The 23,526-nt window shown below is 44.5% G+C and overlaps 1 protein-coding gene across 1 annotated transcript; it reads right to left on the bottom strand.

The window, feature by feature from the left end:
- Positions 1-2,189: 2,189 nt before the first annotated feature.
- ZP2 (zona pellucida glycoprotein 2) lies at positions 2,190-16,766 on the bottom strand. The gene is made up of 19 exons (XM_050775066.1): positions 16,410-16,766; positions 16,230-16,318; positions 15,060-15,143; positions 14,579-14,673; positions 11,836-11,988; positions 10,719-10,763; positions 10,407-10,571; positions 9,320-9,416; positions 9,042-9,223; positions 8,130-8,256; positions 7,101-7,288; positions 6,929-7,020; positions 6,703-6,827; positions 6,366-6,555; positions 4,698-4,833; positions 4,525-4,621; positions 3,543-3,626; positions 2,506-2,589; positions 2,190-2,362 (listed from the first exon to the last, which is right to left on the bottom strand). The coding sequence occupies exons 1-19, from the start codon at positions 16,586-16,588 to the stop codon at positions 2,220-2,222; spliced, it is 2,355 nt and encodes a 784-aa protein (XP_050631023.1). The 5' UTR covers positions 16,589-16,766; the 3' UTR covers positions 2,190-2,219.
- Positions 16,767-23,526: the final 6,760 nt, after the last annotated feature.

Genomic DNA, 23,526 nt, shown 5'->3' with positions numbered 1-23,526 from the left:
TTGTTGCTGTAACAAGTTAGCTGAATGGCACAAAACAATCTCACAATTCTGGAGGTCAGAAGTCTAAAGTGGTACAGCAGAGCTGTACTCTTTCTAGAGGCTGTATGGGAAGATATTTGCTTGTTTCCCCACTGGAGGCTGCCTGTGTTTTCTGTGACCCTGTATCATTCCAATTTCCACTTCCATTGATACATCCGATTCTGACCCTTGTTTTTATTTTTGAGATGGAGTTTCACTCTTCTTGCCCAGGCTAGAGTGCAATGTCGCAATCTCGGCTCACTGCAACCTCCACCTCCTGAGTTCAAGCAATTCTCCTGCCTCAGCCTCCTGTGTATCTGGGATTATAGGCACCTGCCACCATGCCCAGCTAATTTTTTGTATTTTTAGTAGAGACGGTGTTTCACCATGTTGGCCACGCTGGTCTTGAACTCCTGACCTCAGGTGATCCACATGCCTCAGCCTCCCACAGTGCTGGGATTACCGGCATGAGCCACCGTGCCTTGCTGACCTTCCTGTTTTATAAAGACATTTGTGATTGGGCCCACCGGGATGATCTTAGCATGTCAAGACCCTTAGTCACAACTGCAGAGTCCATGTTGCCATGTAAAAGTAATATTCACAGGCTCTAGGAATTAGGATGTAATTCCTAAACATGGAACAGGGTGTAGGTGTCATTCAGGGTCAGGAAGCCATTTAAGTGGCCATTTTTTAAAATGCCATTAGAAAGCATGGTACATGAGATTTAGTTATGATATAAAATGCAACTTGATAAAGTCACACAATTTTGAGTCTAAGACTATTTCTTGCTTTATCATTAGCAGAATGTCTTATATCCTTAAAAGCAAGATCCAAACAAGGGTTTTGATGAGACAATTTGAGCTTTTGACCCTATTACTCTAGAAATGCCAGACCTTCTATATAAGGTATGTGTGGTTCTTTCCCCACATCAGAGTCTTACCTGTAAGACCTCACCAAAGGATTTAGAAAGCTACCTTTTAAGTCTGTGTGGCAGAACTCTAGAATGGGTGCCGGGCACGGTGTCTCACGCCTGTAATCCCAACATTTTGGGAGGCCGAGGAAGGCAGATCACCTGAGGTCAGGAGCTCAAGACCAGCCCGGCCAACATGGTGAAACACCATCTCTACTAAAAATATAAAAATTAGCCAGGCTTGGTGGCAGGTGCCTGCAATCCCAGCTACTCAGGAGGCTGAGGCAGGAGAATCGCTTGGACCCAGGAGGCAGAGGTTGCAATGAGCTGAGATCGTGCCTATAGAAAACCACAAGATGACTAGATAGGCATCACAATATTCAACCTCAAGGTTAGATTTTGAGAAACCCAAGAGTATGACTGAGCTGACATTTAAATCCAACCACTAGAAGCTTTCATCACTTTTATTCTTCCTGCCATATGTAGATTTGAAGTATTTCCTGGCAAAAATTTTAGACTCAAGTTTTCTAGAATACAAGTGAGTTTCCATATATCTTGAAGGTCTCTAAGAGCTGCAGTATAAAACAGACACTAGTCATGTTGATGACATAATTGCTTAGAATAAGACTGGCTACCCTCAGGAAGAAGGATTCAGGAGAGGGTCAAGATCAAATACAGGTAGTGGAAAACTCACTCTAGGCTCAGTTGAATGGTGGAGTCTGATTCTTGGAATGTTATAATTGGGTCTTAGGACTCTGGCACTTTAGTACTCCTTTCCTTACCAAAGAAAGATTGTTTGTCTTTAGTTTAAGTGGGAAGGTAACTAAGTCCTTTTAAGCTCAGGAAAGTTGTAAGCTTGAGTGTAACTTGAGTTAGGAATTATCTTGAAGTAGGTTCTTATTACTTTCTTAGGAAAGTCTGGTTTCCCTTCCCTTAAAAAAGGAGGGTGGGATTTCTGCCAGTAATTGTGGGTAGCTTGCTGGCTTCTTATGCTATGTAAGATTGTAGACTCAAGTGTACCCCTAGAGGTGGGCTGTAGCTCAGCTCTACTGTTGACTGGGAGTGTCACACGACTCATGTATTAGGGTTAGAGAATCAGAAGGGGCCAAATGACAGGAAACAATTATACCACGAATTTCTCTATTTGTATCTATACACAAATCCTGCCCAGAGGATTGCTGAGGTACTGCCTCTACACTGAGGAACAAAAGAAATGATCCCTTGTCATCTAATCTTAATGAGAATGTAGAAGGCAAGAGACTTATTTTGACTGCTTTATTTAGAAGCCCATTTAGTGATTTGACACAGTCCTTTTCTTATATAGGTAACAGATGAAGCCTAGAGTTGCCACCACACCTGCCAAGGCAGCCACAGCAGCCACAGCTTTGGAACCAACATCTCCAGCAGTCCTGTGCCCTTTGGTGTCCATAACATCTACAAAGGAAGACGACATTTGAGTCTTCAGTATTTTTAAGTAAGGGTAAGTTGAAGCCTTACATAAGGCTCCCCAGAGAAGGGGGTAAAACTAAGCCTTCAACAGGCTTATTTCAGAAATGTGCAACACTGAATAAACTTACCTCGTGAGCCAACCTCCTCCCCTGTTTCGCTCCTACTGTTCTCCCCACTGCTCCCACTTGCTTTTAGATCAGATGAGCCAACACCTAGGGAAGAACCTGAGAGTTTAGTACAACATCTTCATGCTAGTCGATGTGGTTAGCTGTCCCCTGAGGGTGTGATCCCACAGGTTGCTCATTAAGACTATCTCAGGTAAGGATATGTGATAACAGGAATATAAACTAATACAGACTTAAGTTTGGCCATAGCATGTTAAGATGTACATGCTCTGACCTAATCCTACTAGAAATGTACCTTGAATTTCTTGTATAGTAGTTAGAGACTTAAGAGGATTTTTTAATGTGTATGTGGCCAGGTGTGGTGGCTCACGCCTGTAATCCCAGCACTTTGGGAGGCTGAGGCGGGCGGATCACCTGAGGTCAGGAGTTCAAGGACAACATGGCCAACATGGTGAAACCCCATCTCTATTAAAAATACAAAAAAAAAAAAAAAAAAAAAAAAAAAAAAAAGGTAGCTAGGCACAGTGGCAGGTGCCTGTAATCCCTGATACTTGGAAGGCTGAGGCAGGAGAATCACTTGAACCCGGGAGGCAGAGGTTGCAATGAGCCAAGATCACACCATTGCACTCCAGCCTGGGCGACAAGAACGGAACTTCATCTCAAAAAGAAAAAAAAGGATTCTATTATGGACTGAGGACAACACTAGAAATAAACCTATAGATATCCATGAATGAGGATCATGACTAAGGTAGAGCCACATGGAATCCTATATGGTTCTTTGTACAGATATAAGGTAGATAAGACAGGTTAGAGACCAAGTTCTAGATCAGTAGGTAGAAGATAGGATCCTACTTGTGTTGAAGTGATTTCTAGAAGAGTACACAGGAGACTTAATAGAAGCCTACCTCTGGGAAGAGACTTAGCCTTTTATTCTTCTATTTAGACTTACCATGGGTACATGGTATATGTAAACACTGACCCCTTGGCATAAAAAGCTAAGAACTTGAATCCAGGAAGTACTCCAAGTTTTAGTTCCATACCTCTGAATGAGGAGTCGTCTGACAACAGGAGAATGGGTCCTGGGAGGCTGACTGTCATTTTCTCTGCTTCAGTGGCCCCTGTGGCTGGAGACAGGGGATCAAGTTTGTGTTTAGCCTCTGGAATAGTGGTTCGAGAGGTGTGTCAATGGAATGCTTAGAAGTAGAAGCTCTCTGGAATATTTTGTCCATGTGGTTTGTCCTGCCTTTGCAGGATAGGTTATGCCCTTTCCTGTAAAAGTGGGATGGATTCTTGGGGTCAGGCGTGGTGGCTCATGCCTATAATCCCAGCACTTTGGGAGGCTGAGGTGGGTGGATCACCTGAGGTCAGGAGATTGAGAACAGCCTGGCCAACATGGTGAAACCTGTCTCTACTAAAAATACAAAAAACTAGCCAGGCATGGTGACAGGCACCTGTAGTCCCAGCTACTCGGGAGGCTGAGGCAGGAGAATGGCATAAACCCGGGAGGCGGAGCTTGCAGTGAGCTGAGATCTGGCCACTGCACTCCAGCCTGGGCGACACAGCAAGACTCCATCTCAAAAAAATAAAAATAAAAATAAAAATAAAAATAAAAATAAAAATGTTAGCTGGGTGTGGTGGTGGGTGCCTGTAATCCCAGCTACTTGGGAGGCTGAGGCAGGAGAATCACTTCACTTGAACCCGGGAGGCAGAGGTTGCAGTGAGCCAAGATCACACCATCTTACTCTAGCCTGGGCAACAAGAGCAAAACTCTGTCAAAAAAAAAAAAAAAAAAAAAAAAGGTTGATTCTTAAAGAACTCATCTATAGAACTAGACAAGAACCTGTTCATCTTAGACCTGTCACATGAATAAGCTAGACTGGGCCAAGAAGTTTTGACTGGGCCAACAAGAGCTCTTGGCACTAAGTGAAGAGTGAGTTATACCTGTCTTTAAGATCTTCTATTCTGAAAAGTTGATACTTGCTTTGAATTAGACTCACAGAAACAGGAATTTGAAGTTTTTACCTCGCCTGTGCCTAGATGACACAGGGCAGGTCACAGAACACAGAGGGGAGTCTGGAGAGAGTCGATTGCAGATTAAGGCACTGCAGTGGAAGTAGACCTGGTGACAGAAGAGAGTTAAATGGAATCGATGCACTAACACTTAACCTGTCCCTAGTGACTTCTGAATCACTTACCAGGCTAGAGAGCACATGGGCTTCTGATACAAAGGCAAAAGCCTTCATGTCAAACCTCTGATAGTGATCAGGATGGGTCACAGAGGAGCCGACTGGATGGAAGGTGGTCTGGTAGTTGTCCAGCTCATATGCACAGCTAGGAGGTATGCACCAGGGAGGGATGTCAGTCACATGCATCTTGGAGTGAAATTCAACGTCTGCCCAGATTTAGTCATATGTAATGTCTTCAGGACTATTGCCACATTTACCTTCTACCAGCATCTTCGTTTTACTCAGCATTTCTTACCTGACCTATAATGTCTATGAAGTCATAAGTTGTATAGGCTAGTTATATTTTAACAATTTTAGCAGTACCTGTTTGCCAACTAAATGAGAAGTACAAGTTATATCATTTCAGAAGACACTGGTTTCTTGGCCAGGCACGGTGGCTCACCCCTGTAATCTCAGCACTTTGGGAGGCCAAGGTGGGCAAATCATCTGATGTCAGGAGTCTAAGACCAGCCTGGCCAACATGGCAAAACCCTGTCTCTACTAAAAATACAAAAAGTAGCTGGATGTGGTGGTAGGTGCCTATAATCCCAGCTACTTGGGAGGCTGGGGCCGGGGAATCGCTTGAACTGGGGAGGCGGAGGTTGCAGTGAACCGAAATCATGGCATTGCACTCCAGACTGGGATGCAAGAGCGAGACTTCATCTCAAAACAAAAACAAACAAACAAAAAAACAAAAAAACAAAAAACAAAACAAAACAAAAAAGGCTTAGCAACTGAGCTACCACAGCTTCAAGAAAGCAAAAGTAGTTTTAGCCAAGTACACACTATTCTGTAAGAATGAGTAAGATCCAGCTGTAGGACAGGACACGGCAGGAGAGCTATGAGGATGAACACCTATGTGTACAAGTGTGTGGCTACAACCTCAGAGTATCATAGTGCTCAGATTCTAGAGTCATATGGATATTCTAATCCAAGCTCCACTGTGTAAGTACTGTTTTGGCCTGGTTGTCTAGGCAGCAAGCTGGGGTTTCTTCATGCAATAAAATGACTAGGACAACTAGTGGATGTGGAATACATAGCACTGTGCCTGGCATACGGTAGGTGTTCAACAGATGGGAGGCTGGAGATCAGTCTTTCCAGATGATCAACACCCGTAGTAGAGTCAGACTTTCTGGGGCTTTGGAATTCATTCCTTAAGATTCAAAAGGTGATTGGAAGGCAGCATGTGGCCAAGCGTGGTGGTTCACGCTTGTAATCCCAGCACTTTGGGAGGCCAAGGTGGGTGGATCACCTGAGGTCAGGAGTTCCAGACCAGCCTGGCCAACATGGTGAAACCCTGTCTCTATTAAGATTGCAAAAATTAGCCAGGCTTGGTGGTGTGCCCCTGTAATCTCAGCTACCCGGGAGGCTGAGGTAGGAGAATTGCTTGAACCCAGGAGGCAGAGGCTACAGTGAGCTAAGATCATGCTGCGGCACCCCAGCCTGGGTGATAGAATGAGACCTCATCTCAAAACAAAAACAACACAGAAGGCAGCATTGAGTCCTGATTAGAAAACAAGGACTAAATCTGGGTCTAACATGGCTGAATGCCCCTCTAAACCCCAAGAGGGTTTATTCCCATTACTGGCAAGTTCTGATGGATTAGCTGGGCAAACTGATGGTACAGGGAGTACCTACCCATCCACAACAATGTTCCACTGGGGGAAAGAGTCTGGATCCATGGTGGACGTCGCCCAGCAGTCATCTAAGACCAGCTTGATGTTGGGGTCATCCCTGTTTATGACTCTCACTTCCATGTAAATTGGTTGACGGAGGAATCTCACTAGAGGGTACTCGTTTTCCCCATAAGGTTGTTGGTAGGAATTGTCTGAAATTGAATAGTATTCAAGTAGTTAATGGCTGCAACACGTGTACATAGGTCACCACCGCTCCATTAGTCTGGCAGTATCAGGATGTTAATTTTAGGGGGAAGTTTGAAATTATTTAAGCAATTTCACAGACCACAATCTCTTACCTGGGTAGCTTTGCAGGATCAAGGTAAATGGACCCAACTTCACCGAGGCCACTGGAGGAGTAAGGCTTTCAACGTTGATGTTTAGTAGCATGTCATTCCTGCTGTAAGAACACTTCACTGTCATTCTGTAAGAGTTTGGAGGGAGGGTAGGTACAGAGAACTTCAGGTTAAAAAATTGCTTGAGTTTAAACTAGAGCTTAAGAGTCAAATAGCAATTTTATCTCACCTGAACTCACTGTCTCTAGATATTTTGCTTGGAGGAAGATCCGTCCAGAGAGCATGTATTTCATTTTCATAGATGACTTTATCGTCTTCAAACTTAAAGGTCAGAGATAGTGGGTTAGCAGCCAGTTATATCAAAGATGAGTCTTAACCTCGTGCCATCCGCCAGTACTAACCTTATATCTCGTTCCACATCCATTCAGGGGTATGTGGAACCGTACCAGCCCCTGAGACTGAGCCTTGAAGACAGGCTGGCAGGATGAGTTTCCCACCCTCAGAGTATCCAGGTCAAGAGCTGGTTGTGTTTGGTAGCTGTAGACCTCGAAGTCCATAAACCCATCCTGGGTACACAGCTCCCCTGTAACTAGACAGCGGTGAAAGTTTAGAGAAAATAAGGTTGTCTGCCCTGTGATACTGTCATCTCCCAACCTGATATACTACGAGGGAGAAATTCTAATTTCGGAGGCGTCAGAATTTGTCTTAAGACTTTGTGAGGGAACCTTGATCTGCAGCTTTAATTACAAAGGGAGCTGAAGTTAGTTGATTGTTCTATGTGAGATGAAGACTTTTCATCCAAAAGAGGGACCAGTAGACATAGGAAGAGGTGCTATATAGCATAAGACCAGTGAGAATCCTGATGAAGGGCAGAAGTTGACTTAAAATTAAACTTAATGTGGCTTTAAGTACAGCACCTATGTTATTGTATCCTTTCTTTGTATACTCACAAATCCTGAGTAGTTCGGGGAGAAACTGAGGCAGGAACTGATTTTTCTATTTGATCTGACTTGTGCAGATCAAATTAAACAGAAGCACATGGTGGAGGCAATGCTAAACAAGAGATATTCACTCTGTATTTCTTTAAGAATTTGTAGGAATTTCGGGGTCAGGCGGGACTTAAACTTTTAATTCTAACTAGAAGTTTGAACATTCTTACCTAGATGGCAGGTTCAGGCTCCTAAGCCAAAATATCTAGGTTACTTAACCATGGGGCAGTTACCATAAAATCTACCTATGTAAGGGATCTTAAAAATATCATACTTAGGACCCCATAATAGCAGCTAGACTGTTTCTAATCTGACTAGTCTTTAGTTTCTTCAGTCTATAAGCAATACATCAGAATCTGACCTTCTATACATTTGCCCACATGTATAAGAAGAGCCAAGGCAGAAAAAAGGTAGAATATGGTTTTAATAAAAGGTCTTTACCTATGGAAACTGGTGACTCACAGACACACTCAGGATAGATCACCATGGATACTGTCTCCGACTGAAGGAGAAAGGTCAGCCTGAGTGAAGCTAAGTAGAACTGATGGAGTAGGCATTTTTCAGATAACTGAAATAAGAAAAGAATGTCAATTAGCAGCCACAGCCTGTTGGGGCCCGGAACTGTCACAGGGAAACAGCAAGGAAGTCCACTGAATACTTGCAGGACACACTCCAGACTTATCTGGGTTCCCTTTAAGTCAAAACAAGAGAGACCCTATTACTTCCTCAGATCTGGATGTATTCCCAGGCAGATTTATTGCTTTAAACTCATGCCCTGGAGTACCTAGCACTGTACTCTTTGTACGAGGCACTAAAGTTTGAATTAACAGATCAAATTCCAAAGAATAGTGGAATCCTCTGCCAAGCCAGGTCTGAGTCAAAAGGACTCTACAGATGTTATAAAATGGTATTGTATAACATGTACTCCCAACCTAAGGTTATCATCTGGCGGTATCCCTGGCAGTTCTAGTGAAGGCTAACCTCAGTAGCGACACTACGGGACCCTTTTGTTTAGATCAAGGTGTCCTGTTCGCTGACCAGGACAGATTCATCATTAGGTATTTGACAAGTAGTTGCTACTACTCAGTTGGGGCCTTAGACGGTTTTCAGACTTAGAAACACTTAGATGATTTTTCATGGCAGAACTTAAAGAGGTTTTATGTTTAGAGAATGAACATCAGTTACTTGGTATTTCACTTATGCAAGATGATCAAATGAGGCCTTCTGGCATTTGAATCTGTTATGTTGGCAATTAGAACTCACGGGCAAGTTATCAGCCATATCAGGACTACCCACAAGAGTATACTTCAAGCAAGGACCCAGTGGAGTTCAGTGGTTGACGATTGAACATACTTTTGTTTTGAGCAGAGTTTTGCTGAAATGCAATTTTGTGCCATTTGTTGCTTCTAGATCAATTCCATTGTCATGCAGCTGGCTCACATCAATGTTCTGGTTTTCAAAGCTCACAGACTTAAGCTTCCCAGGAAACTCTGGTATGGTGAGAGTCATGTGTGTGGCATTGCAGTTCACGGGATCTAGAAGGAATGACAACAGAATGCCCATTACCAGCCTTGATTAAGCTTCTAGGACAGTGTCTCCCACACTGAGGTTGCAGCTATCTGGGACCTTACCTGGTGCACAAATAGCTTGTGAGGAGAAGATCACCTTCTGTCCAGGAGATATAAATGTAAGCTTCAGAGACACCATGTAGAGATGACTGTTACCTTGCTGGGGGAGAAATAACATTGGTTACTTGAATCTCTAACCAGTAAGAATCCTCTCGGCAAGAATATATCCAAGTAATGGGCACTACTTTGACACAAGTAGGATTTAAGCATTTGTCTAATGACTGTTCTGGAGGTACACTTATTTTAACCTTGTTCTAACATCTGGAAGAATGTTGTCTAGATCACCTATAGCCAATCACTTCTAGACAGATAAGATCTGTCCTTACCCCATATGACTGTTTTAAAGTATCAGCAGCCAGACAATGTTTTCAAGCTTCAATCCATTTGTGTTCTTACTGGGAAATAGGACTGTTCTTGAAGTGGTTGGCATTTGAGCATTTATGTGTCAGGACCTGTCCTAAGTACTTTAGGAGATTAATTTAGTGCAGTGTTCAGACTATTAGCCTGGAAAGCACCAATACTTGCTATAAAATATAGGACACTGACAACCGAAACAGAACCCCTTAACCTATAAAGCTTTTAGGCGTATGCTTGTTCTATGTTGCAGTATAGATTTAAGACTATGGGGAAAGAGACTAGATTGAGGTAAGGATTATGTCTGTTTATTTTTGAGAAATGGTCTCACTCTGTTGCCCAGGCTGGAGTGCAGTGGCACAATCTCTGCTCGCTGCAACCTCTACCTCTCCTGGGTTCAAGCGATTCTTCCACCTCAGCCTCCTGAGTAGCTGGGATTATAGGCACGCACCACCTCACCCAGCTAAGTTTTTGTGTTTTTAGTAGAGACAGGGTTTCATTATGTTGGCCAGGCTGGTCTTGAATTCCTGACCTCAAGCGATCTGCCCACTTCAGCCTTCGAAAGTGCTGGGATTATAGTCGTGAATACCCAGGGAAGTGTTTGGCACTTAATAGGCATTAAAATGCTTATATGGGTTGTATTATAAGTTAATGTGAAGACATGGTTGAGATTATGCTTGGATTTAGGAATAATGGCCTGTGCTTTGGTGGCACAAAGAAAGACTTCCACACCTACCACATAGTGAGTCACTCCAGTGGCATTGAATGGCACGTGGAAGATCATCCTGTGGTTGTCAATCAAGAGACTGAAGCCTTCCTTCATGGCCTCTGGCAGGGTTAGAGTCTTGACTCTTGCACCATCACCAACCTCAATGCTCCATCCCATCTTAAGTTTGGTCACCTGAAGTCAAAAAGCTTTGTTTAGAGGGCTGGCGCTCCCTTAACCAAGTCTCTGGTAGCCTAATGATTTATCAGGTTGAAGGTAATATCACCTTTAACATAGAATTAAAGGTTATTAAAGTCTGATTTTTAAAATTTGCTTTCATACCTTATTGTCATCAGCCAAGCCAGAGAAGACCCGTGGCAAGGAAAACTGGAAGAAGAGAATTGTGATGTAAGACTCTGATTTGGAGGTACATGTTTCTGAATTCATGTCACCTGCTAGAGAAATTGCTGTATGGTTATCAAACCAAAAGGCCTGCTTGTGGGATGCAGAATAAGCACATGAACCCTGACTGTGCCCTTAGATGTCATGATACTTCGTTGAACTTCTGATCCCAAGAGGCAGCTGGAAGATCTAAGCTCCTTTCTAGTTGTAAGTTGGGACACCTTTTCCCCCTGCAAGTTGGAGTTTCACTCATCACCCAGGCTGGAGTACAATGGTGAAATCTCAGCTCACGGCAACCTCATTCTCCTGGGTTCAAGCGATTCTCCTGCCTCAGCCTTCCAAGTAGCTGGGATTACAGGCAAGTACTACCACACCTGGCTAAGTTTTTATATTTTGTAGAGATGGGGTTTCACCATGTTGGTCGGGCTGGTCTCCAACTCCTAATATCAGGTGATCCACCTGCCTCAGCCTCCCAAAGTGCTGGGATTACAGGCGTGAGCCACTGCACCTGACCGGGACAATGTTCTTAAACATTCACCCGTTTGACCTATGTCCATATAAATTAGGTACTATGTAAAGCCATGCAATTCTATCATTGTTATGGAGTTGCTTTTATATCAGTGTTTTTTTTTAGTTGTCCATGGTTGACATTAGCCATGTTAGACTCCAAATCCATGAAGATGTGATTGGGCCATTTGTTCACTTATTGTATCTTAGCATCTAGGGTAGGGCCTAGAATATGGCATGTATTCCATTTGTCAGATGATTAATGTGAGTGCAACTACCAGTAAAACCCTATTGCCATGCATGATATGCCAAGTACCATGTATACACTCTCAGTCAATTCTTAGAGCCACCCTGAGGTGAGCATTATTGTCCCATCACTTTGGACTTGAAAACAAAGCCTCAGGGTGGTTAAAGTTAAACCATCATCACACAGAAAGTTAGCAAGTACAGGATTAAATCCTGGTCTGATTTCTAAGCCCAGCCCTGGTTAGATCATCATATTCCCCCTACAGTAGCCATATACCCCAAGCAGTCAGCCCATTTCACTCACAGACATGAAATCCTTCTTGCAGATTGTAGATGCTGAAAGCCCCTGGGTCTCTTCTACTTGCATAGCTGGACAGAAGAACTGATACATGACAGTTCCATGTCTTAGAGCAGCACTGTCATTCATGACTCTGATGGTCATCTGGTATCCACCATGCTGTGTAGAAATAGCATAGTGGGAACACTAAGTGCTGTACCTCCATGGGATTCTAGAATACCATCTGACCCGTCTGAGTGGCAAAACCCTTAAAGTTACAAATACCACAAGTGCTGGAAGGTACCTCATTCCTGTACCAGGAGACTAGCTAGCCCATTGCAATCTGTTAGTGAAGACTCACGCTGATAGGCCAGTTTTAGCATCAGGAAATGGAGTTCAGTTTCTATTTCTCTTGTGTCTGCCCTATGTCTCAGTACCATGGTCCTGGCTGAATGGGGTTGGTTTGGGGCTTCTACCAAGGTTATCTGAATACTTGTTAAGTACCTAAGTAGCTGCCATTGTGCTGGGTAGAGCCACCCTTGCTATTACCCCTGACTTTAGGGAACTCAGTCTAAAAGTAGGTGTCAGCCAACCTTTTTCTGTTATGCATTAGCAACTGTTTTAGACTCATGTGAGCCACATGAAATCCATAGCATGTTTCCTTAAAAGAACTTTAAAAAGCTAAGAGCCAGCTGGGCATAGTGGCTCATTGCCTATAACCCAATCACTTTGGGAGACTGAGGCAGACGGATTGCCTGAGCTCAGGAGTTCAAGACCAGCCTGTGCAACATGGTAAGACCCCATCTCTACAAAAAAAAAAAAAACAAAAAAAAAACACCACGAAAGTTAGCTGGGTGTGGTGGTGCATGCCTGTTGTCCCAGCTACTGGGGAGGCTGAGGTGGTACTGAGAGATAGGGGATTGCTTGAGCCCGGGAGGTGGGGGTTGCAGTGAGCTGAGATTGCACCACTGCATTCCAGCCTGGACAACAGCAAGACCCTGTCTCAAGAAGATTAAGATAAAACCCATTCTTAGTTTGAAGACAAAAAAAAAGACATGAACTAGGCACAGTGGCAGAGTGGCTCATGCCTATAATCCCAGTGCTTTGGGAGGCTGAGGTGGGAAGAACCCTTGAGGCCAGAAGTTTGAGTCCAGTCTGGACAACATGGTGAAATCCCCATCTCGACAAGAAAAGATTAGATAGGCATAGTGCTGCATGCCTGTAGCCCCAGCTAGTCGGGAGGCTGAGATGGGAGAATCCCTTGAGCTCAGCAGTTCTAGGCGGTAGTGAGCCATGATTGCAGCCACTGCTTTCCAGCCTGGGCTACAGAGCAAGCCTGCCTCACAAAGAGGCCATGGACTGCATTTGGCAGTCCACAGGTTATGGTTTGCAGACCCTTGGTCTAAGGGAATGCAACTCTAAGCCCTCTAATGTTGAGAAGGTCTGTTTTAGAAGGAAATTATGAGATTTTTTTCATGAAGGACATATGATTACTTCATTGGTTGATCATAGAGGGCTCTGGGGACCAGATGACTTACAGTTCAAGCCTGTTTACAGAGTAGGGTCTAAGAATGTATCTGCACAAAGCTTATACTGCAGACCACCTGCATCATAATCAGATGGTGTAGACTGTTAGACATGCAGATTCCCAGAACTCACCCCAGGCCTATGTCCAACTAGTCAATTAAATCCAAACTTTCCAAATTGCAACTTGCTAGCTTCTGCTTAGACAGGTTGTTTTTATTGCTCCTAATATTCCTTATTGGGCAATACTGTTGCTTGGCAATAGAAAAAACCTTACTGCTTGGCTGCTCTTTGCCTTTTAACACCTGTTTCTATATGTCAGATTTCTATTTGCTGGCACCAAAATAGCCTTCCATCTCACATGGGGGTTTACAGATCAAAATAGCTCATGTTTCATCATATGTTGTATCTAGGTGCTGCACCAGGTCTTAATCTGTAGACCATCATTAGTCTTTATTACCCCCATGGAGCAGGCACCATTACTGTCATCTTCTAGTAGGCAAACAGGCTTGAAAGGACTAACTTGCTGGAAATAACACCTAATTGGTGGTAGAGCCAGGGCTCAAGGGCTCAAGTACTTGAATGCCAGGGTTTCTCATCCTCAACACTGACATCTCAGGCCTGGTAATTCTGTGTTATGGGGAGGAGACTTGGGTAATGTTTTTTTGTCTGCCAGCATCCTTGGCTTGTATCCATTAGATGCCAGTAGCAGCTGTTCTACCCCCAGTTGTGATAACCAAAGATATTTCTAGATGTTGCCAAGTGTCCCCTGGACAGATTCTCCGCCACTACCCCCCTACAGTTTTGCTCTTGTTGCCAAGGCTGGAGCGCAATGGAGCAATCTCAGCTCACTGCTACCTCCGCCTCCACCCCCTGGGTTTAAGTGCTTCTCCTGTCTCAGCCTCCCAAGTAGCTAGGATTACAGGTGTGTGCCACCACACCCAGCTAATTTTTTGTATTTTTAGTAGAGATGGGGTTTCACCATGTTGGCCAGGCTGGTGTGAAACTTCTGACCTCAGGTGATCCACCCACCTTAGCCTCCCAAAGTGCAGAGATAACAGGTGTGAGCCACCACACCCGGCCTGGACAGATTATAATAGAAAAGAAGAACCACACACGAGACACCACCCCCTTGGTTGAGAGCCACTGCTTTACTCCAAAGAGTAAGTTCTTAGCCAAGTTTACTACCAGTAACTCTTAGGTTACTACGTACTTCCCCAAGAACTGCTCAAAGCAATGGACTTACCACTCTCCTGGTACAGTTTTCATAGGTAACCCTCAGGGTGAACTTTTCTGGGTTCAGGATGTAAGTGCAGTTCGGCACGTCGAGACCAAGGGGATCTGCCAAGACCAGAGCAGGATTAGACAGGATGGCTGAGTACATTTTAGTGACAGTCCAAAGCTACAGAGTTAAGACCACCAGTCCATTTCTAAGGCACTTCAGTCCCTTCACTTCCACCCCAACTCGGTGATAGGACTTGAGCTCTGAGATGGTATGACTTGCAGCCAGAAGCTTCCCAGAGATGCTGACGTAAGACACTTTCAAAGAAAGATAGGTCTTACGTGCTGGGTGGCCTCATGCAAATCAGGTATCCCCATGGCATCATGGGAGTTGGATGCCATTGCTGCAGGAATTTGGGCACTCTGCTCCCCAGACCAACAGGATGGGCCCAAGCCAAAGGCTGTCTGCTAATCAGGACTATGATGAGCTAACACACGTTACTTACCCACCACAGATGCATGCCATTTCTTGGTGCCAGGACTGCTTGGGAACTCCACTGTTATTCCCCTTTCATCACAAATGACAGTGCCTAGGGAGCAAAGGAAGCATCTGGGGGCTTTGAGTCATAAATGATGCAACTCCCACAAAAATGTATAGACTCCTCTTGGTTGGGAAGGATTCCAGATGAGGGAGGCAAGAATCGTCCCCTACCCTGGGAGAGCTCACAAACAAGTGAGCAAGATAACAACGATACAATATACCAAGAACTGTAAGGAAAATATCAGGCACCCAGCGCTTTTGAAGTATTCCAGGAAGAAGCCCAGGTTAGGGTTGACAAGCAGGTCTGTAGAAGCCAGGTCAACACCTCGACAGTGGAGCAGATGGAGGCAGGTCTGGAATACTGACAAAAGCTTTGTCAACAGGTTTTGCAAACGGACGTTAAACGAAGGCCTGTTTTTTTTTTGTTTGTTTTGTTTTTGTTTTTTTTTTGGGGGGGAGATAGAGTCTCTCTGTTGCCCAGGCTGGAGTGCAGTGGCACGATCTCGGCTCACCGCAACCTCAGCCTCCCAGGTTCAAGTGATTCTCCTGCCTCAGCCTTCCGAGTAGCTGGGATTATATGTGCCTACCACCACACCCAGCTAGTTTTTGTATTTTTTGTAGAGACGGGGTTTCACCACATTGGCCAGGCTGGTCTCAAACTCCTGAACTCAGGTGATCCGCCTGCCTTGGCTTCCCAAAGTTCTGGGATTACAGGCATGAGCCACAGCGCCTGGCTGCTTTTTTTTGTTTTTAAGATCAACTTTTGCCCATCATCTGCTACTCTGCAGCTCAGGTGAATGTCAAGTGAGCAGCTCTAGTTTTGCCTGTTATGTCGATGTTTTCCTTAAGCGTGAGTTTGTGTTTGAAGTTAGTTGTGGTGATTTGCTGTTCTGGGGATACCATAAAGCTTGAGGCAGTGAGGGACTGGAAGGCAGTGCAGGTGTTGTGAGTTTTCATTTAGCAGGTATAGTAAGTCTACAGGTTCGCAGAGGAAAGATCCGGTAACCTGACCAAGGTAATGAAGGGGGTGAATGGAGGTTGTCTGAGCCAGGCCTGTGTCTCTTGGCCGGCTAGGCCTTCCAGCTGCAACCTGTTTTTCTCTGCTAAGAAGACTTCCCTCACCCAAGAGGCATACCTGGAAAAGCAGGATTTACCAACTGAAAAACATCTATGGAGTTCACTGAAGTCACAAGGGCAAAGAAGAGAGAAATCGACCTGTAAGTGCTGGAAAAAAAGACAGGGAGATAGTCAAGAAGAATGGACTTCAACAAACAAAGCTATCATAGCCGCTCCCTCCACTTCCAGAATTACTCACCTCCAGCCTGCATTGAACCAGCCCGAGGGTCTCCAAGAGCCTCCTCTCTGCCCGCACGCCATAGCAAAAGGCACTACCAGATCAACCGGGTAGAGGGTGGGCTGCTCTGTGTTTTTATAGCAGGAATCCAGTCGCATCAACAAGCTCTCCCCATTGTGGGCACCTGACTCTTCTCCCATTCTCCCAGCTGAAAGGGAAGGATTGGGGAAGGAAGTGGCCTCTCTGATTCCTGACAGATTGTGCCGGGTATTCTGCCAGCTGTCCCTGTGGGCCAGGCATGAAATCAGAGTTCGCGGAAATCAGCTGCAGGTGAGTAAATTGGTGTTTTCCCTATAACTTCGGGGGAAATTAGGATCTTTTGGGCAAATTATTTACAACTGCAATGTAGAGTGAAAGAGAATCATGGGCTTTGTTGAGAAAAAAACAAGTCTTGTTCACATCACTAAACATTTTTTTGAGATACAGTTTCACTCTGTCACCCAGGCTGGAGTGCATTGGTGGAATCTTGGCTCACTGCAGCCTCCGCCTCCTGGGTTCAAGCAATTCTCCTGCCTCAGCCTCCTGAGTAGCTGGGATTACAGGTGCGCGCCACCACACCTGGCTAATTTTTGTATTTTTAGTAGAGACAGGGTTTCACCATGTTGGTCAGGCTGGTCTCGAACTCCTGAATTAGGTGATCTGCCCACCTCGGCCTCCTAAAGTGCTGGGATTACAGCCATGAGTCATTGCACCTAAACTAAAACCTTTTAAAGTAACATCTAGTCTCCTGGCTACTGCAGAAGTTACCCTGATAATGCACATGAAATATCTTTAAAAAAAATGAATGAACCGTTATTGACCCCAAGTGTAAAAGCTTAAGCTTACAGCAAAAAAATACAATTACAGAAGGATACAGAGAAAAGGCAAAAGTCACTCATAATAGTGCCACTGCTAATATTTAGGTGGGTAACTTTACAGACATGTTTCTACAAACACCACATACAATTTTTTAAAAAACTGGGAGGAAAGTTTAAATACTGTTTTGTAATCTGCCACTGTCACTTTATAACCTATTAAACATAAAGCTCTCTGTTACCATTTTAGGGCGGCCTGGTATTCAATGTTGAGATAAATCTGTGTTTATATAACTTCCGTAATTATGAGCATTAAGGTAGCTTGCAATTTTTCATCATTATAAGCAATAACATCATGAGCATTCTGATACATTTCCTTGGTTAACCCTCAAGATAAATTCCTCAAAGTAAAACTTCTGGGTAAAAGGGAGTAGTGATCTAATAAGAATGTTTTGTTGTTGTAAAGCACTTGTAAGTTTCCCAGTGGGGAAACTGAGGCAAGGAAACTTGCCCCAACAGTGTCAGGGGCCAGGTGGAGAACTCAGATTTCCTGAGGCCTGATCAATGTATTTTTTTCAACATCTCTCATTGCTCTTTGAGATAACTAGATGTCTGCAGCCCATGTTCTAAAATAGGTGAATATAATGCCTAGACTCTATACAAGTGATGGGTGACATTTGCAATTACTAGGTTGGTGCAAAAGTGATTGTGGTTTTTGCCACTACTTTTATTTATTTATTTATTTGAGATGGAGTCTCGCTCTGTCACTCAGGCTGGAGTGCAGTGGCGCGATCACGGCTCACTGCAGCCTCCGCCTCCCGGGTTCAAGCGATTTTCCTGCCTCAGCTTTCCCAGTAGCAGGCGCCCACCACCACGCCCAGATAATTTTTGTGTTTTTAGTAGAGACAGGGTTCCACCATGTTGGCCAGGTTGGTCTCGAACTCCTGGCTTCAAGTGATCCACCTGCCTCAGCCTCCCAAAGTGCTGGGATTACAGGCATGAACCACTGCGCCTGGCCCTTTGCCACTACTTTTAATGGCAAAAAACAATTATTTCTGCATCAACCTAAACAGTATTGATTCATGTGTTGCCTTTGAGGAGTAACCCGAGGCATCTGAAATAACACTGTAGATTAAAATGTTTCCCCGACTCCTTGATCAAAAGGATCACATGGAGCTCTCATTAATGTCACAGATTCCTGAGTCCCACCCAAAGGCTACTGAATTGGACTCTCCAGAGGACGTGCCTGGGAAATATTTGCTTAACGAGCACCACAGGTGATTCTTATAATCAGGAAAACCTGGAAAATACCTGGAGGGAGGGAGGGAGGCTAGAAAATCTGTGGTGGCCAGTGGTTTACCTCTTTACAGGAATTGGTAGATTACATCCCAGTGGAATTGGGAAGAGGGAGCAAAATACAGACGAGTTTTTGGGGATAGAGATGGTAAAATGATTTCATTTTACAGCCAAAGCATGATAGCAATAGTTTCTCTTTCTATGCATATTTTCTGAAAAGTGGCACCATTTCTACAAATGTAATTCATTACCGCAACGGTTAAGACTATGAGGAGAAGACATTAGAGGGAAAAGCATAGATGTGAGACTCAGAGCCCTGTTGAGAAGGTGGTCAGAGAAGTGATGGGTTAATGTGCTTATTCAGCCTCCCTCAGACCCCACCTCCCTCTCCACCCTGCTACGCGCTCCCCTCAAGATGGCGTCTTTTCTCCAGAGTGGGAAGTTTTTGTCTTGGAAAGGGCGACTTTGGTCAGAGCCCCCAAATTATGGGTTTCTAAAAGGTTAAGGGGCAGCACAGAGACCCCAAGCAGGAGATGCGGTGAGAAAGCCCACTGTGGGCTGGTGAAGCTGGTATGTGCACCAGAGATTAATTTTGTTTGTCTCACCTAACCCAGACCTGTGGTGTGCTAGGGACAGCCACCGAACAAATGGCTCCGGGCCCATGAGCATCAATGTCTAGGGTTCTGCTCTGGAAAAAGCAGGAAGCTACAGTGTGTTCAGCAGCTGACTTTGAACACAGGAAGAAATAGCTGCTCCGTAAAACAGTGTGTTCTATCAGGAGGTAGGAAAAACTAAAGTCTTTACAAAAATGATTCTTAATATTCTATTCTCACTTATAAGTGAGAGCTGAACAATGAGGACACAGGGAGGGGAACAACACACACTGGGTCCTGGTGGCAGGGGTTGGGGGGCCGGGGGATGGAGAGCATCAAAATAAATAGCTAATGCATGCGGGGCTCAATACTTAGGTGATGGGTTGATGGGTGCAGTAAACCACCATGGCACACATTTACCTATGTAACAAACCTGCACGTCCTGTACATGTATCCGGGAACTTTGAATTAAATTTTAAAAAATTGCACTAAATAGGCCCAGTGCGGCGGCTCACACCTGTAATCCCAGCACTTTGGGAGGTCAAGGCAGGCAGATCACCTGAGGTCAGGAGTTTGAGACCAGCCTTGCCAACATGGTGATACCCTGTCTCTACCCAAAATACAAATATTAGCTGGGCATGGCGGCACACACCTGTAAATCCAGCTACTCGGGAGGCTGAGGTAGGAGAATCGCTTGAACCCAGGAGGCAGAGGCTGCAGTGAGTCAAGATTGTGCTCACGCCATTCTCCTGCCTCAGCCTCCAGAGTAGCTGGGACTACAGGTGCCCGCCACCACGCCTGGCTAATTTTTGTATTTTTAGTAGAGATGGGATTTCGCCATGTTAGCCAGGTTGGTCTCCTGACCTCGTGATCTGCCCGCCTAAGCCTCCCAAAGTGCTGGGATTAGTGGCTGATACAGTGTTTCTTGACTCATTGATTTATAGAAATAACACTGATTAGCTGGGTACAGTGGCTCACACCTGTAGTCACGGCGACTCAGGAGGCTGAGGTGGGAGGATAGCTTGAGCTCAGGACTTTTAAGACCAGTCTGGGCAGTATAGCAAGACCCCATCTCAAAAAAACAAAAACAAAAACAAAAAAACACTGATTAGTGATTGGCTATACATTGTTGAACTATAGGGTGCGAGTAATGGCGTCCAGCCTGGGCAACAAGAGTGAAACTCTGTCTCAAAAAAAAAAAAAAAAGACACTAAATAAACAGCAGACCTCATTCAAATATATGCTTTCCACACTCTTTTTAATGAACCTTTTAAAATTTGCTAATTTATTATTATAAGGTGTTCCCTCTCCTCTTCTCTGCCCTGGGCTCTATGTAAGTATCATGAAACCATTTCTCTCCTGCTAACCACCAGGCATTTCTTGAAGGGAGTCTCATGCATAAAAGAAAGACAAGTTTTGTTGCCTCATCTGGGCAGATGCCTTCTTTCTGAAGTGCAGTTCTTATAAATGACAGTTTATAACTCTTAAATTCTGAATCTGCTGTCCTTGTTTTCCACAACAATTATAAAAATATTTTTGAAAGACAATCTAAATATCACCATTTAGAGATGATTGGATAAACTATGGAATACTCTTCAGCTACTGCAAATGATTCTATAGGCTCATTCAGATCTATGAATACTGATGTGAAAGATACCTGCAATAAAACTTGAATTTCAGGGCTATATATCTACTATGCTTTCATGTTTTGCTTTAATAGGAAAACGAAAAACCTGTCGACCTAAAGGAAGAAGATAATATAATTTTAAAGAGTTTACTTGAGCCAAAGTGTGGACAGCTGCCCGGGAAACACTTCCCTTGCCTTGGTGAGTTCTCCCCTTACAAGTTACAAGTGGGTTCTTTGTTTTTTGTTTTGTTTTGTTTTTGAGATGGAGTCTTGCTCTGTTGCCCGGGCTGGAGTGCAGTGGTGCAATCTTGGCTCACTGCAAGCTCTGCCTCCTGAGTTCACGCCATTCTCCTGCCTCAGCCTCCAAGTAGCTGGGACTACAGGTGCTCGCCACTACGCCCGGCTAATTTTTTGTATTTTTAGTAGAGACGGGGTTTCACCATGTTAGCCAGGATGGTCTCCTGACCTCGTAATCTGCCTGCCTCGGCCTCCCAAAGTGCTGGGATTAGTGGCTGATATGGTGTTTCTTGACTCATTGATTTATAGAAATAACACTGATTAGCTGGGTACAGTGGCTCACACCTGTAGTCACAGCGACTCAGTACGCTGAGGTGGGAGGATAGCTTGAGCCCAGGACTTTTAAGACCAGTCTGGGCAGCATAGCAAGACCCCATCTCAAAAAAAAAAAAAAAAAAAAGAACACTGATTAGTGATTGGCTATACATTGTTGAACTATAGGGTACGAATAATGGCGTCTAGCGTATGGTATGAGTTATGGTGTCCAGTGTATGGCGTAGTTAGGTTAATTTTATGGCTCCTTGGTGTCAGTGTAGAGCCCATATATCAAGTAGCTCCAAGAGATAATTACTGAGCCCTAGGAGGAAGTAAGGTATGATAGTTGTCACGTTTCAATGCCTCTCTGGGCCTGATAATTTAAAGGGGCTTTGCATTCTTCAGATACAAAGTTTATTTTCTTTCTCAAACCTATGTGCATATTTATACTTTATGTGTCTGCATGTGGGTCTATACATATGTATTTGGATTACAAGTCAAGAAAGTTGTCCCAGAGAGTTGACAGCGTCATCCAGGAAAGGAGAGGGTTGCCAGCGTCCGGGGAGTCCACGTGGCTGTGCTGGGCATTTGCAACCATTGTCTATTCTGATTTGTTCATGCTTTTGCTCTATGGGTTTTAAATACATTGAATATCATCCCCGGGAAAAGGATTAAGAAGATGCGAGGGTTGGAGCACAGAAAACATTTCCCCAGAATATGGTGCCTGGGCATGCCGAGTGCTTTGGAAAATCAAAAGGCTTTAGAAATAAGCCTCAGAATCAAGGTCTCTCTATCCTTGCCTTGTTCCCTTTCCACCCACAAAGTACAGGAAGGAACTCTCTCTGGAATTTCTTTAGTTGACCTAGAAAGCTTTTTTTTTTTTGATAGGGCTTTGCTCTTGTTGCCCAGGCTGGAGTGCAATGGAATGATCTAGGCTCACTGCAACCTCCCTCACCCAGGTTCAAGTGATTCTCCTAAGCCTGGCTAATTGTGGGCTTTTTGTTTTTGCTTTTGCTTTTTCTTTGTATTTTTAGTAGAGACAGGGTTTCACCGTGATGGCCAGGTTGGTCTCAAACTCCTGACCTCAAATGATCTACCCACCTCGGCATCCCAAAGTGTTGAGATTACAGGCATGAGCCACTGGGCCCAGCCAAGGCAGCTTCGTAACAGAAGAAACACTGTTGCCTTCTATCCCCTCCCTGAAATCTCATTATCTATAGCTGGAAAGAAGACTAAGTAATGCAACCACACATAGACATACTTTTCCACAAGATGATGTCAGCCTCTGAAGCTCATTCAAATCCAAAGATAATTATGTATAAGCTAATTTCTCTCTCCCTGGTCCATTCATTCTCCCTAATAATCATTACTGCCCCTCAAGAGAATTGTCTACAGTCCCCATCTCCTCCATCCCCTATGAAAAACCAGGTGTGGTGGCTCACGCCTGTAATCCCAGCACTTAGGGAAGCTGAGGCGGGTGGATCACCTGAGGTCAGGAGTTCGAGACGAGCCTGGCCAACATGGCGAAACCCCGTCTCTACTAAAAATATAAAAATTAGCCAGGCATAGTGGTGTGTGCCTGTAATCCTAGCTACGCAGGAGTCTGAGGCAGGAGAATCACTTGAACCCGGCAGGCAGAGGCTGCAGTGAGCCAAGATTGCACCACTGCACTCCAGCCTGGGCGACAGAGCAAGACTCCATCTCAAAAACAAACAAACAAAAAACGGTATATATGCATCTGTGCCCCATTGAGAGCTTAGGAACAATCACTGTATGATTCCCACCTTCCCCTGCACATTAATAATTTTGTATGAATTTTTCTCCTATTCATCTGCCTTTGGTCAGTTTATTTTCTGTGAACCTTCAGAGTGAAAAGGTGGGAGTTTTCCTCCTTCAGCCCTTAAAAGAATAAGGAACTCCTGCCTTTCTGACTTTGAGGGAGAAGAAAAGGAAAAATCATTTGGGAAAAACAGGCTGCACCTGCACACAGATAAGCAACTTTGTCTAATTAGCGAGCTCCTAGGAAAAAAGTTTCCTCCCCTTTTCAGGCATATCCATGGTGGAAATTTACACAGGGAGGAGGGGGGCTTGCCTAAAACAAACCCACAGCTATCAAAACAAGAGACCCAGGCTTTGTGCTTGCCTAGATACATGCCCACAGCTGCTGTAAGATACTGGGAGTTGCACAGACAGCTCTACTGATGAGAAGTTATTCA

Source organism: Macaca thibetana, chromosome 20 (assembly GCF_024542745.1).
Source record: "Macaca thibetana thibetana isolate TM-01 chromosome 20, ASM2454274v1, whole genome shotgun sequence".
Taxonomy (NCBI): Eukaryota; Metazoa; Chordata; class Mammalia; order Primates; family Cercopithecidae; genus Macaca; species Macaca thibetana.
The sequence above is the reverse complement of the archived record's forward strand: the minus strand, read 5'-3'. Positions and strand labels throughout refer to the sequence as shown.